Source organism: Nannobrachium achirus, assembly GCF_963921795.1.
Source record: "Nannobrachium achirus genome assembly, chromosome: 23".
Taxonomy (NCBI): domain Eukaryota; kingdom Metazoa; phylum Chordata; class Actinopteri; order Myctophiformes; family Myctophidae; genus Nannobrachium; species Nannobrachium achirus.
In genome coordinates, this window is record NC_137830.1 from 22,039,527 (window position 1) to 22,055,514 (window position 15,988).

The window sequence follows — 15,988 nt, forward strand, 5'->3', positions numbered from 1 at the left end:
TCTACAAGCTCACAACGCGTCGCATCGCGACGCGTTGTGAGCTTGTAGATCGGCTATTTCCGATCGGCTATTTCCGATCATTATCAATGTTCTTTTTTTTAAGTATAATTTAGATTACGTGTCATATCTACCATGTGCATCTTAAAAGCCTAAATGCCAAACAGAAATGTAATTGTCAACGACAAAAACACAATTAAATCGTTAATCGCAATTATTTGAGCGACAAATAATCGTCATGTAAAATGTCATAATCGTGACAGCCCTAGTGCAGTGCAGTGTGGTCCATCAGGCAGGCACGCCATGCGGCGGATACAGAGGGGAAGTGGTCTGCAGGGCCCAGCGTGGGAACGGCCCAGCATTTCTGACGGTCCAACCCTCCAACCCCCAGATCCCACACCCCACCCCACCCCGTCCCGTCCCACACCCGCCATCCCTTCCTCTTCCCTCTGCTCTGCTGTTCCCAGTGAGTGGTGGAAACCTGTAACCAGGGGTGTCGCACCAAAATCTGGGCCCTGGGTACAAGGATTCACTGCGGGCCCCCTGTGCTTTAACTATTGAAAAATAGCAGATATACAAGCTCACAGCGCGGCACCGAGTGCCGCGCTGCGAGCTTGTAGATCTGCTATTTTTGAAAAACCTATGTTTCTATATCAGTGGAGCTCAAACCTTTTCATGTGAAAGACCCCCAAAATGGTATGTATTTGGCCATGGAACCCCATCTCAAAATATTGAGTTCCAGGGACCCCCCAGAAGCGAAATTTGAGTTACAAATGTTTGCTTAAAAATACATATATTCAAAGATTTGCACACATTTTCATGACGAAAATAGCTTTTTTTGGGAATGTTTTTTGAAAATATTTTGAATAATAATAATTAAAAACAAAACGTAGGAAACAAAGAACAAAGGGATCCATAAAAATCTGTGTGCGACCCACAAATGGGTCCCGACCTACTGTTTGGGAAACAGTGATTTACTCCATTACAAATATTTGACATTGCGAAATCTACTTTAGGTGGCAAGTTACAAAAAAAAAAAAAAACTTTGGCCATTCAAAACTGACGACAAAATATGTGAAGACAAATATCCCTTTCGGGACAATAAAAATTATTATTATTATTAGGGGGTCCACCAAATCTTTGTTCACAACGCCTCATGCTGCGATGAGTTGTGAGCTTGTAGATCGGCTATTTTCTGAGAGTCTGTGAAGGGGGAGGGGGAAAGTAGACCAAGTAGTCAAGTTGACTGAATATTGAGGGTTTAAAGGTTAATCTGAAAATACTGTACACATATTAACATGAATTCGGCTGTTGAATCTGCAACACAATTCACCCTTTGTCAAGTCCCGCCCGTTGTCCTGCCCCTCATCGCACCCATTGGCTGCTGTGTCTTGTGGGACAAAAGTCCTTTCTCTCCATCCACTACCATTGACATTCAGTTGCTTCTTATTGTTATTCGGTGTATTCAATTCTCATTTTAAACTTGGTTCCAGTAAGAAGGAGCCTCCTAGGTGCAGTGTTTGACTGGGCATGTTTTTAAATGTTTTTATTTCTCCAAAAATGATGTTTTAGCAAATTCAACATAACAAAGGCGGAACCAGGGCGGGACAGGGCAGAAAGAGCCTGCTGGTTGGTCAGTCAGGGACCAATCAGAAGGCTGACAAAGGGTGAAATATATGTATATTGTATACAATATACTGTATATGTAGTGGAGGTCCCTGCTTCATTTCTCTCAGCTGGGGGTCCTTGGCCTGAAAAACGTTAAAGACCCCTGACTTAAAGAAAAACTTTTTTAGTTTTTAGTTTGTTTACAACAAGTACATATTTTATTACCTGACTTTCGCCAGATGGTGGCAGCATTGCTTATGCATTGCTTTACCATCTGGGTTCACTTGCGGAGGAGGGGTTCCCTTCGGAATGTCCCTGGCCGGACCAATCAGCGGCAGCTATGGGCGGGCTCTGAGCGGCTCTGAGCCAATAGAGTCTGATTGCAGACCACGTGGAAACCCAGGAGGCGGATTCTGGGTGCAACGTCATGCAGACAGGCCAATATGAGTCGTTGGAGTTGGCACGGCCATATCCAATCACCTGCTTTAGAATTTTAAAAAATGGCCCGCCCCTTACATCGGTTGTGCTGGACCGAGTCCAGATGGTAGAAGCAGAGCGTTATGCAGGCATACGCAATGCTGCAAACCATCTGGCGAAAGTCAGGTTACATATTTTACATTGTAATTGGAGAAAAGAAAAGATGAGTGTTAAAATGTTTTCATTTACTGCTTTCTATCGTTTTAGCTTTATATTTTGATTTCAGTGGGTGGGGGGGCATGCGTACAAGTGGTTAAATATGTCTTTTTAGACACAATAAGCCCATCGCAACATGCACCGCAATCCTTCATGGGCAGATGTCACTTATGGTGGCTAGTAGTGTTAGTGTAAATAGTAATAAAATTGTTCTAAAAAGACCCACTGAAATCAAAATCGCTAAAACGATAGAAAGCACTAAATGAAAACATTTTTACACTCATCTTTTATTTTCTCTAATTACAATCTAAAATATGAACCCTAAAGGCCCATTCCTACTGGGCCAGATAACAGATAAAAAAAATCTCTTTCTCCAGATATTTTTCCATTCAAAGTGGATGGTAGATACAGATAAAAAAAATATTTGCCACAGATAAAAGTATCTGTGGCAAATATCTGTGGTAGATATTTCTTTTATCTGTTATCTGGCCCAGTGGGAATGGGCCTTTACCCTTGTAAAAAAAAAAAAGTTATCCTTTAAGCAAAAATCTGTAATGAACTTCTTCAACCACTGCTCGTTTATCTGCCCCCCCCCCCCCCCCCCCCTTCTGCTTTCACCCCCCCCCTCTCTTTTTCTCCGTTTTACCCACCTCCCTTCCTTCCCGTGTCTGTCCATAATGGGATTTTCTCATGGACTTTTTCCCTCCTAAATTCTGTCCGCTGACATTTTTTAGATAGTTCACTGTGAAAGATAATATTTGGACATACAGTATTTCTGCCTGTAATGCGTTTATGGCTTGACTGCGTTATTTTTGGTGTCCGTTCGCTGTGTGTGTGTGTGTGTGTGTGTGTGTGTGTGTGTGTGTGTGTGTGTGTGTGTGTGTGTGTGTGTGTGTGTGTGTGTGTGTGTGTGTGTGTGTGTGTGTGTGTGTGTGTGGGGGGGGGGGGGGGGGGTATGGTCTTTCTGGGTTGGATCATCGCTGAACAAAAGAGCAGTAGCACTTCACTTGAAGGTTGGGTCTATAATCCATTATAATCACATTTATAATGCATTATAATGTGCTTATAACACTCGTTATCATTTTTTTAAATCGTGTATGACAACGTATGGCCTATAACAACTTTTATGATGTATTGTGCTGGTCATAATGTTTTATAAGCTCATAACTACCCTAACATAGCTAGTTAAACAGTGTCTTTGTTATAAGCTGTTAATTACCGAAACGTTTATAATGATTGCTATGAAGCATTATAAGTACAATATAATGCATTATGACGCATTCTAATTATGATTTCACTTAAGTTTCAGTTTTCATGTAGGTGACAGGCGGAGTGGGGGCGGGCCTTGGTGCGCTTAAGCCCCGCCCCCACTCGACCATGATTCGAGGAAGGCCCCACTCTATCCTGATTGGAGGAAAACCCAACAGTTTTGTATCTAGTAATATCAGAACATAGACCCATTTTGTTATTATTTGAATTAAATAAAATCACTTAAAATGGCTTTATTTGTACACAGCATGGAGTGAAGGCCCGCCGGGCAAATGTTGTCAGCGCCAAAACGAAACCCGAGGACGCAGGCGCGCGATAAATAAGAGATTATCTATCAGTATTCATCTATACCTGAGTTTATCCAGACGAGGGTGGGGCTTATCAGTGCCAGCTGTTAGACGGCGGCTGATACGCCCGCCTGAGGCTGCATAACATGAGGGCAATGACGATTGGTGGCTGGTCATTTTGTTTATGAAATAACCATCACCTTATTTGTTCACAAAGACAACAAAAGATGGGGTTTAATCAACAATTTATCTTAAATCTATATTACTGTCAACAAGGAACTCGAGCAGCGAATAAAATGGTATGACACACTAAAGCAGATTCATACTTTGTCGCGCCACTGTGTCTCATGCCGATAATGGCGACCTACAAGCTCACGACAGGGCACGCGACCACCATCGCGTGACGGAGCGTAAATTAGGCTTAAGGTCTCAAAAACAAGTACAGGTTATGTTCTACTTGCCCAAAGGTCAAAGGTATACAATACTTATAATAATGGGTAAAATGTGAATTAACTTTCATTTTAACATTATTCAATGCATGGGTTGACTTGGAACTTTTCTTTGTAACCCGTTTTTTTACTTGCATGTTGGGGATATTTCTTTACTCAGCCAAATTACAGGAAATAACAATGAAGCATATGATAAATACTTTAATGAATGATGGTGGAGATTTTCTCAATTTATTTTACATTAATCATTTTGATTCGTGCACTTGCTCTGACTTAGAGGTACATTTTAACTTTTAATTTCGGTTCAATGTTGTGCCCCCAGCAAGACTATTGTGTTCCTTAATCAGTCTGAAAGCATAAAACATGAGCAGATGGAAAGAGGAAGTGAAATCATTTGACATTTGCCCAGAGCATGTCACATTTGTCAGGCAAAACCGACCACAGGGGCCCTGTACACTTGTTATCTTTAACAAGCTATAACACCCGCAAACTATGACACTTTGACAGCTATTTTCGGGTGGACTAAACAAGGACATGGTGTAGGCTACAATACGCCTTATACTACTTACTCCACTGAATGCTATACCACTGTTTACTGTGTGTTGTGTAGGTACTACCTGGACTGCAGTATTTGTACTTTACAATCCACTTTTCAATACTTTTACTTACTACTCCACAACATCTCGCATCCAAATATTGTACTTTTACTCCACTAAATTTGTTTGAAAACCTTAGTTGCCAGTTACTTTGTAGATTTGTATTATTATTACAAAACATACTGTACATGAACAACTTCACCCCTATATCATCTCCAAGCTCACAATGTGTCGCATAGATGTGCTATTATCAAAATATCGTCATTTGAAAACTTGTGAAATGGGACTTTCTGCATAATGAGTACTTTCTGCTTTAGTACTTTAAGTATATGTCGATACCGATACTTGTGTACTTTTACTCAAGTCAACTTAGAATTTCCGGACTTCTACTCGTAACAGAGTACTTCTACGTGGCAGTATTGATACTTTTGCTTGAAAAAATGTGAGTACTTTTTCCACCACTGCCTGCCCGAAGCTTACTGCTGTAGCTGCAGTGCCAGGCCAAGTTTATTATCTCCATTACACAGAATATCTGCGCGCTTTACTGCTTTCTCCATCCGTGTGTGTTCCCTCTCCATGAGCCGCTCTTTAAAGCATTTCATTGCTGTCTTGATTCGTACAGTACATGCTCGCAATTTCTCTCACTCTAACACATACACACACGCACGCACGCACGCACACTGGTTTCTCACCGTTTGAATTCCAATTTGGTTTAAATTCAATTTACTTTACTGGCCCAAACGTTTGATGAGCGGCGTTGTTGGTGAAGGCTTCTAAACAATAATTGGCAATAAGAAAAGGCATATAAAATCTCTCTTCTCTCTCTAATTGCATGCCTATCTCTCTCGCTGGCTCTCTGTATGTCTGTCTGCATGTTTCTTTCTCTCTCTCTCTCTCTCTCTCTCTCTCTCTCTCTCCCTCTCTCTCTCCATATCGTTGTTGTCAGGTGGAAACCTTGTATGTCCAAAACCTTCCTTTTTTTTGTTATTAAAAAAAGAGTGAAAATTTAAAATAGTGAAAATAGCCGATCTACAAGCACACAACGCCTCGCGATACTTTGGTGAGACACTTTTGTATGATGAAGCAGGGCTTTAATTTAGGAAAAAAAGTACAAATGTGAAACTTGGAGATACGAGGTTTCTGCCCGACAGTGATGATATGTGGGTGTCAGAGTGTTGGGATATTAAATTGAGGGGGGGGGGGGGGGGTCTTAGCGGGTTCTGCTCTCATCTCTATCCCACCACGGACAGGAATGCTAATTCAGCCTCCGGGAGTGTTGCACTCCCCTCGTGCCCGAGGGACTAGCGTCTTTGTCATCTTCGCTGTAATCGCAGTCGCATGCAGCAGCTGCCAATGGTTCTTTTGTTCCATTTTTAGCCGTTGTCACCCGTTCTCCGGTTTCTCATGACTTTTTTTTTTTTTTTTTTTTTTTGCAGTGCAGTTTCTGGGACAACACAGTCCTTCGGGGGTTAAGTCTTCAACTCCCCCACCCCCACCCACTCTCTCTGTCACTGTTTCTCTCTCTCTAAATTAAGTATTTTTAAAAATAGCAGATCTACAAGTCCACCACAAGTGAACTTTGTCTAAGTGGTACTTGGTGCAAATACTCTTGTACTCAGGACTTTAACTTATTATATCTACATTGTGGCATTGGTACTTTCACTTCAGAGTTGGAGCACTTTTTCCACCACTGTTTATTTTAATTGTAATACTCTGCGTGGACTCTTGCACCAGTAGAAGGAGTTCAGTTGGAGCTGGACGGAATGCTGACATCGATGGAATATGAAGGGAAACGTGTTATGAGTTATTAAAAACTATTTCACTTTTTTTGGGGGGGAAAGGGAGGAGAGGAGAGGAGGGGATGGGAGGGGGCGCCCAGATCAGAAGCCTGTCTCTTTTCTCCACCTCCCATATTTTTAAACTGTATTTCTGCGCTCATACGTAAATACTGGTGAACAGCAGGGACGTGCAGAGAACATTAGAGAGGCAGGGGCTGAACTTTCTAAAGGGGCCTTTTGGTGAAAACTTTGAAAATAGCAGACCTCCAAGCTCACAACTTATTTTCGGTGCTTGATACCACACTGAACTAAGCATAATCAAGTAAATACTGGAGATGTGATGTGCAGCATGGACTTGTACACAAAGAGGGCAATTCTTTCAACATAAGATGCTGCATTCAAGTTCAGGAGAGTTTGGATAAGGCAATTCTCTTGAATGCTGCCTTCAGGTATGGCATGGAAAGAGGGCATTTGCATTTCTTTCACCATAGTAAAAAACAGCATTCATGAATCATGGTCTGGAGAGGGAACTTTTTTACTGACGGATAAAAGTGCAGGGGCTCAAGCCCCCTTTGATTTCTATGTGTGCACGTGCCTGGTGAACTGGAGTAAAGTCCTGGTGTTCATTTAGCTCAGAGAGCATATCAAACAGTACCAAATGGCAGTTAAGTAACTAAGTACATTTACTCAAGTACTGTACTTAAGTACATATATGAGGTATCATTTTTGAGACCAGGGAAGTGGGGTAGCTCGTCAAGCCGAGTCCAACAGTGTAACTTTCGTCACTCCACGACCTTCTGTTCAAAAGTTAGGTTTTTCGTTAAAGGAGTATTTCGTTTTCAGCACTTTTACTTCTAGAGGCAAATATTGTACTTTTACTCCACTACAATAATTTGAAACCTTTAGTTACTTAGTAGATTTTGATTATTATCACAAACCATACAGTAACCACTTCAGCCCTATATACAGTACATTTCGGCCATTTTGAAATAGCCGATCTACCAGCTCACAATGTCTCGCGATGCAACGCATTGTGAGCTTGTAGTTCTGCTATTTTCAAAAGATTTGTATACATTTGATTAATTTGAAAACTTGTGAAGTTGGACATTCTGCATAAGGCTGCGGTCACATCAAAGTACCTATGAGAGTGGATTCTCGATTCCGCCAATGCATTTCAATGAGAATGGAGCGTTTTTTGCAGAAATCCTCTAGTGGCATGAAGCTCCATTCCCATTGAAATACGTTGGTGTGACCGCAGCCTAAACAGTACTTTCTACTATTTAGTAAGTACATTTTGATGCCAATACTTGTAAATTCAGGACTCCTGACTTTTACTCGCAGTATTTCTACCTCGTAGTGTTAATACTACTAACACATTATTATTAATATTATTATTTTGAGTACTTTCCCCACCATTTTCCTACATTTGGTACCGTTTGGTATTGGTACACTCTCTGAGTTATTTCATGTGCACACTTGGCGCCGCACACATGCGGGGGGGGGGGGGAGGTGCTTGGTCAAAATCTCGCACTGGGGCCTGGCGGGGTGGGGGAAAGTTACACCACTGCACACACACACGCACACTAGGGCATTAACAAAAAAGTCGTCAAGTCGACTCAGTCGACTTCATTACACAAGTCGACTCCCACCAGAGAAAGTCGAAAGTCGAAGTTGAAAAAAAGAAAAATCTATTGTGAAAATAGCAGATCTACACATGCTCACAACGCCTCGCATCGGCTATTTTCACAATTTCTGCCACTATATATTTCACAATTTGGACAATGTTTAATTTGCCATTTTAGAGGTATTAAAAAGTCCTTACATTGGCACTTTAGAAATGTGAAGATAGCCTCTATACATTTAAACTTTATGTTGGTTCGTTTACAGTTGAGTGAGAAAACAATGTTTCACATTAAGTTAATCATCTGGGGACCCCCCTACATAATTGGGGGGTTGTGTGTGATGTGATGACGTCATCAAACGATAAAGTCGACTTCAACTCAACTTTTTACTGAGTCGAGTCGACTTGCAAAAATCACAAGTTGTTAATGCCCTAACGCGCGCACGCACGCACGCACGCACGCACGCACGCACGCACACACACACACACACACACACACACACGTGATCCAAACCCTCGCCTGATATGGCCGTGACATCACTGTCCCCCAGGTCTAGGTCTTGGGTGTTGACGGTTACGTGTGTGCTTTTACATTACGACTGCATTCCTCTGAGAGGAAGAAGGGGAGCGGTTACGTGTAGAGTAACTAAGTGCATTTACAAGTACAGTTTTGAGGCATTTGTACTTTACTTTAGTATTTCCAATGTCCGATACTTTTACTTCAACTCCATTACATCTCAAAGGCAAATAATGTACATTTACTCCACTGCAGTTGTTTGAAAACTTTACTTAGTTACTTTGTAGATTTGGATTATTATTACAAAACATATATTAACCACTTCAGCCTTACATACATTTTGGACATTTTCTAAATATTTTGTACTTTAAGTATATTTTGATACAAATACTTTTATACTCTTACTCGAGTACATTTTGAATTCTGGACTTGGAACAGAGTGTGTCTACATTGCAGTATTGATACTTTTACTTGAGTAAGGAGTGTGAGTATACTGTTTCCATCACTGCGGAGAAGAGAAAGCAGCAAGAGGTGAGGGGAATTTATGTAAAAAAAAATAACACACTAGTAAGAAAAAATACACACTAGTAAGACGCCTCAGGGCGACATGCGGCGAGGTTGCGCCAATTCTTGGCCATCTGGCCAGTTACCCATATATGGAGACCCCTGGTACCCATATATGTAGACCCCTGGTACCCATATATGGAGATCCATGTAGGCCTACTCTATGGTACATCCCTTTTATGCCCATACATGGAGGGTGCTGTTGAGACTATCCTGGGGGGGGGGGGGAGAGAGACAGAATTCATAGATCTAGAACACATAGAATTCATAGATATAGAACACAGAATATGTACAGTACAGTACAGGGTTGGTGGGTAAACCACCGCTCAGTTCACACGGGTGTGATTTTTTTTCATTCAAACAGCTCTATCTCTGGAACCATTTGTCCGATTGACAAAATTCTTTTTGCCACTGAATCACAACAACTGTGTCTTTATGTCTTTTAAATTATAAAAAAAAAATCATTTTTTTCATTGCATAGTAAAGAAAAACATACAAAATCTCGGCACAGCTACCTTGGAGCCATTTTGGCATCTGGCACAGAATGAGTTAAGCGACCCATATTGGTGTTGTTATGTTGCTGGCTAACCTGTTGCTACTTGCTAATCAGCAAACGATCTGCTACAGGGAAGTTTAATGTTTTGTTAACACAGAAAGAACACGTGTACGCACATACACAACCTCTATCCACCTCATTCCAGCACTGAGGCCCAGTCAGTGTGGTTGCGTGTGGGCCAGAGGCCATGCGCTCATCCCTAGCCAAGCCACGTATCTGCTGTGTCTCCAACCTGTGGGCGCGGGGCCCACTGCTGGGCCTGGGACAAAAGGGTAGAACGAGGGGGCACGGTGGTGCCGTTGGTGGCACTGTCGCCTCACAGCTAGAAGGTCCCTATGGGCACTGGTGTTCTCTCCTCCGCGGCATCAGCGCCCACACCCCAGGTGGGGTTGGCGAAAGGGCCTTTCTGTGTGGAGTTTGCATGTTCCCCCTGTGTCCCCTAGGGTAGGTACCCTCACAAAAAACGTGCAGTAATCCTGGTCCCTATACTGCCTCCCCCCTGGCCAGAGGGGAAAGGAACTGGTTGGAATAACGTGTTCCTTCCACGCACTACTCTACATCCTACTGGGGAATCTCCCCTCTGTCAGTTGATAAGAAACGGATTTCTCACTCCTCATGCATTGAAGGAAGCATGAGCTCAGTTTGCGGTTCTCCCCAGGTTGGCAGAGGGAGAGCAGCGCCCAGGATTACAGCTTAGGCCAGGGGTGCCCAAAAGGTAGATCGTGATCTACCAGTAGATCACCAAGGGTGTGCAGGTAGACCACATGACATGCCTCTAAAAATATATAATGAAAATATAAAAAGAATATGTCAATATGACATCAAGAAGGGCCTGTCAGCTCCCTTCATGGCTTCTAAAGTAGGCAAACCTCCAATGCAATACTTTGTTCAAAAGTCACTCAGTAGCATTATAAAGAAAACCCCAAAACCTACCACTTCCATACAGAAAGGGATGAAGACATTCCCCCCTGTATTTCCCATTTATTTCCCCCTTACAGCAAGTGTGTTTGTCTAAAATGTAACGCCAGTGCTGCTATTCCAAAGCCCCCCTCAGGCCCTCAGCTAAAACATTTTGGATCGGTAGATCATGTTGAGCTAGTCATTTTAAAAGTAGATCTCACGTCAAAAAAGTGTGGGCACCCCTGGCTTAGGCAATTGGCACTGGGTGAAAAATAGGTTACAAAATTGTGGGATAAAAAAAAAAGGTGCTCTAGTCTAGGGGGACACTATGACTCAAACGAATTGGCCGGATCGGTAGTGCGCCGTAGTTTTTATAAATAATAAAGATATTAATTTGAAGTCATATCATCCAGGCCTACCCTGTAGGTGTGGGCACTTTGTGGCTAGTCCTGCATGCATTATTTAGCATTGGGCTGTCACTGCATATTTCTAGTGAGGCCCTGTCAGTAGGTTATCATCAGGATTGTGATGACATCCGCGCGGGTACCAGGGTTGAATCCACCATCTGTTGGTCTGTGGTGTCGATGATGGCTTGTTGAAACCCACTCGGTACGTGCTGTGCTGTGCTGGGCTGGAGGAAAATAATATAGTAGAGAGCGAGAGGAAAAAGAATGTTTGGCCAAGATGGATGGTTGAAGTTGCGAGAGTGAGCAAGACAGAAGCACACACACACACACACACACACACACACACACACACACACACACACACACACACACACACACACACACACACACACACACACACATACACACACATACATACACATACACACACTCTTTAATTTCATACTGTATTATCTGGGACAGATGTGACCCAAGATTTAAATACACCATGTACAAGTCTGGCATTTGCATCTGTAATATATACCCACCTTCGTTCGGCAATGCATTTTCTGCATATATCAGGCATTTTGTTTTTTGCACAATGCATACACTCTGCACTACAACTCAAAATATTGCTCTTAACGTCATTCTGCTTGTGTTGACAAAATTGTATTTTAAGTCCACCTGCAATGTTTGTTTTTTCTTTTCTTTCCCCCCCTTTGTTCCCTTTTGAGTGGTGTCTCAGTGCTCCATTGCTTGACTGAGTGTGTCTCTATGTGTCTACCCATTTCCCGCAGTAATCTTAAGACTCTATCTCACCCCCCTCTATGTTTGTGGTACGGCCTCACCAGCTGCAATACCGCTGGGTGACCTACCTTTAAGTGGCGCTGTTGAGCAGCCTAAAGGGCCATTCACACTGTGCACTAGAACTATAACATGTGGCCACCAAAGGCAGCGCTCACTAGTTCACACTGGTGTGATTTCTTTTTTTCCATTTACAGCATGTCTGTCTCTCGCCATATAAAATGTCTCTCTTGGTATTCTCTCTCAATTCGATTCGATTCGATTGAATTCAGAGGAGCTTTATTGGACTGAGAAAACATGTGTTTTTAAGTATCTCTCTCTCCTACATATCAGGATGGCGAGGAATGATGACGAGGAGGAGGAGGTGGCACGCGAGAAGAGGCGCAGGGCGCGGCAGGAGAGGCTGAAGAGCAGGGAGAGCGAGGACGGCAGTGGACAGCCAGACGGACTGCATGTCACCAACAGCCACAGGTAACATGTCACCAGTTCTCCTGAACTTTATTGCAGCATCTTATGTTGAACGAATTGCCCTCACCTTGTAGAAATCCATGCTGTACACCCACATATCCATTATTGCCTTTTATATGCTTAGTTTAGTGTGGTATCAAGTACCGAAAATAGCCGACCTCAGCTTGGAGGTCTGCTATTTTTTATTTTTTATATATTTTTTAAGATTTGTTTTGGGGCTTTTATTATTTATGCCATTATTGGATAGGACAGTAGACTGACAGGAAACAGGGGGGAGAAATGGGTCGGTTCCTAATCGGGAATCGAACCGGCGACGCCGCCAGGCATCCATGCCTATGTGGCAATGCCTAAGTGGTATGCACATGGACCAGTAGGCCAGTGGGCGCCCCAGAGGTCTGCTATTTTCCCTGCTAAGGCCCCTTTAGAAATGTTCAGCCCCTGCCTCTCTAACATTCTCTGCACGTCCCTGGTACACATGTACAGTAGCCTAATTATTTGTACCCTCTCAGAGTTACGGATAAATTAGCCTGCAAGATGTCACTGTATTGTTGGCAGTGATTTTGTAGTGTAGTGTAAGTGATTTTACAATGAGTGATTTTCACAATGAGTACTTTCTACTTTTGGTACTTTAAAGGAGTAGTCTACCCCCAAAATGACTTTTTTTTTCCTATTGATTACCCACGCCATGGAAACTACAATAATCATTTCATCATAATCATCAATTTACCCCCATTGATTCCGGATGGGGACCCAAATGCATTTGGGAGGTGATGGGGGGGTGCATTTTGGGAGTGAACTACTCCTTTTAAGTACATTTTGATACCAATACTTTTGTACTTTTACTCAAGTAAATATTGAATACAGGACATCTACTTGTAACAGTGTATTTCTGCATTGCAGTATTGTTTTACTAAAGTAAAACATGTGAGTACTTTTGCCACCACCGGCGCTGACATCCAGCGCACAGAGGCCACTTAGTTTGTGGCTGCAAAAGCCGTGGCCGCTTCCCGGGTGTCGCTCTCCATTCCGACATGTCGCCACTCCGAAATTGACTTCTTATTGTCGGAGTGGCGACACTTCCATAGGGGTTAAGTTTAGGGTAAGGGTTAGAGATAGGGTTAGTGTCGGAATGGAGACATGTCGGAAAGGAGACATGTCGGAGTGGCGGGGTGTAACCCCGCTTCCCAGGAGGGTCAAACCAAATTCTGGGCCCTCTGTACAAGGATTATTACGCATTATTTTGTGCTATAACTATTGAAAAATAGCAGATTATACAAGCTCACAGCATGGCACCGAGTGCCGTGCTGCGAGCTTGTAGATCTGCTATTTTTGAAAAATCATGAAAGTTTGTGCAAGTCTTTGAATATTTCAAATCCTTCTAAGGTTTTTTGAAAAGCCTATGTTTCTACGTCAGTGGTGCTCATACTTTTTCATGCTTAGGACCCGCAAAATGATATGAATTTTGCCACGGACCCCCATCTCAAAATATTTAGTTCCAGGGACCCCCCAGAAGCAAAATTTGAGTTACAAATGTTCACTTAAAAAATACATGCATTCAAAGATTTGCACACATTTTCAAGACTTTTCAAAAATAGCAGATCTACAAGCTCGCAGCGTGGCACTCTGTGAGCTTGTATGTCTGCTATTTTTCAATAGCTAAAGTATAAAATAATTAAGGCCCCCTCCACCTTGGGCACTAGTAACTCAGTCCCACTTTTCCCCCCCTTGTGACGCCCCTGCCGCTTCCTCTCGAGCTCACTCTTCCTCTTTATGAGCTCACTGATAGGTCCAACGGCTCGTCCAACAAGCAGAGCATTGTCCAGGAAGGATGCGGAGACGAAATGCCATGTGCGACGCTCACTGTCCATTGTTCTCCAGGAACGCTATAATGTTTGCCAGATTGTTGGGTCACGATGAGTTGTGGTATACTGTAGGTGGGTTTGTCGCAGATGGATGGGCAATAGTGATCAGTTGATTGGATGGATTGATGGATTGATTGATTGATTGATTGATCGAGTGCTATAGCGGAGGAGATTGAAGATGGATGGATGGATGGAAGGGTGGATGATTTAGAGGCCGATTCCACAAATGCCTTATTTTGCAGATGTACAAGCTTCACAAAGTGATGCCAAATTCTAAAATGACACAGATGCTTTCCCAGGGTTTTAATGGTTTAAATCGATGGACAGATTAAGGACATTATTGACTGAACGATGAATGTAGCATCTTATGTTGAAAGAATTGCCCACTGTGTAGAAATCCATGCGGTACACCCACATCTCCAGTATTGCCTTTTTCATGCTTAGTTTAGTGTGGTATCAAGTACCGAAAGTACCTCCAAGCTCACAACGCGCCACAGCGCGACGCGTTGTGAGCTTGGAGGTCTGCTATTTCCATTATTTTCACCCAAATGTCTTTTTCTTTAAATCGATGGACAGATTGAGGACATTATTGACTGAACGATTGTCCGGTATGTTGAGAAAGTTGCCGAAGTCTCTCTCTCTCTCTCTCTCTCTCTCTCTCTCTCTCTCTCTCTCTCTCTCTCTCTCTCCCCCTCCCTCTCCCTCCCAGCGTGACAGAAACGGAGGCGGTGAGCAGCTCCTTCGGAGGGGGAGGAGGCGGGGGAGGAGGCGAGGAGGAGGAGGAGCAGGCCCTCATGGAGCGCATGGCCAAGCGGGAGGAGCGGCGGCAGCGCCGCATGAAGGAGGCGCTGGAGCGCCAGCGCGAGCTGGACCCCACCGTCGCCGTCGCCACGGAAACCAACAACAACACCGAGGAGGAGGAGAGGAGGCCAGGTTCCTGGCGCGGCGGCCGCCATCGCCACGACGACGAGGAGGAGGCGGAGACGTACGGCGGGAGGAGAGAGCAGGAGAAGGAGGAGGAGCAGCAAGAGGAGGCCCCGCTGCCAGCCGACCAAGAGGAGGAGCAGGTAGGCGTTGATTGATAGAGTGGTTCCCATACCGATACTGGCATCGATAAACATGCTTGATTCAGGGACGTGCTGGCCATTGGGAAAAGCGGGACAACTCCCGAACGGCCAGTTCATTCCCGGCCGGTCCAGGCCGGCCGGCCATTAGGAAAAAAAATTAAATAAAATGTCGGCCTTCGTTCCATTTTGGGGGCTGGGCGGCCAACAAAGTAAATCGTCAATGTCGGGCAGAAACCTTGTATCTCCAAGTTTCAAATTTGTATTTTTTTTCGCAAAGCAAAGCCCTAGCTGCTTCATCATACAAGGCCGTCGCACAAAAGTAGTGAAAACAGCAGATCTACAAGCACACAACGCCTCACGAGGCGTTGTGTGCTTGTAGATCGGCTGTTTTCACTAGTTTAAATCATTTTTTAAATGATAAATACAAAATAAACTGTTTTGGACATACAAGGTTTCCACCCGACAACGACGAAATATAACTCATGTAATTGGCCCACTGGTTTGTCACTTGTCATGATCTGAAATGGAAAATCTCTATAGCGCACAATGAGGGCCTCTCCAACTCTTTTTCCCGGGCTGAATCAGGGGCCCAGCATGTCCCTGTCTTGATTGATTGAATATTTGAT

The 15,988-nt window shown here is 43.6% G+C and overlaps 1 protein-coding gene across 3 annotated transcripts in view; it reads left to right on the plus strand.

The window, feature by feature from the left end:
- Positions 1–15,988, plus strand: part of cald1a (caldesmon 1a) — a 140,210-nt gene that overhangs the window by 83,844 nt on the left and 40,378 nt on the right. For all 3 annotated transcript variants that reach the window (XR_013963318.1, XM_080754730.1, XM_080754731.1), the window contains exons 3-4: positions 12,299–12,436; positions 15,005–15,362. Coding sequence is in view for 2 of the 3 variants with exons in the window: in XM_080754730.1 (XP_080610856.1) it covers positions 12,299–12,436; positions 15,005–15,362 (496 nt within the window). In the remaining variant the exon portion in view is untranslated. The remainder of the gene's footprint in view (positions 1–12,298; positions 12,437–15,004; positions 15,363–15,988) is intronic.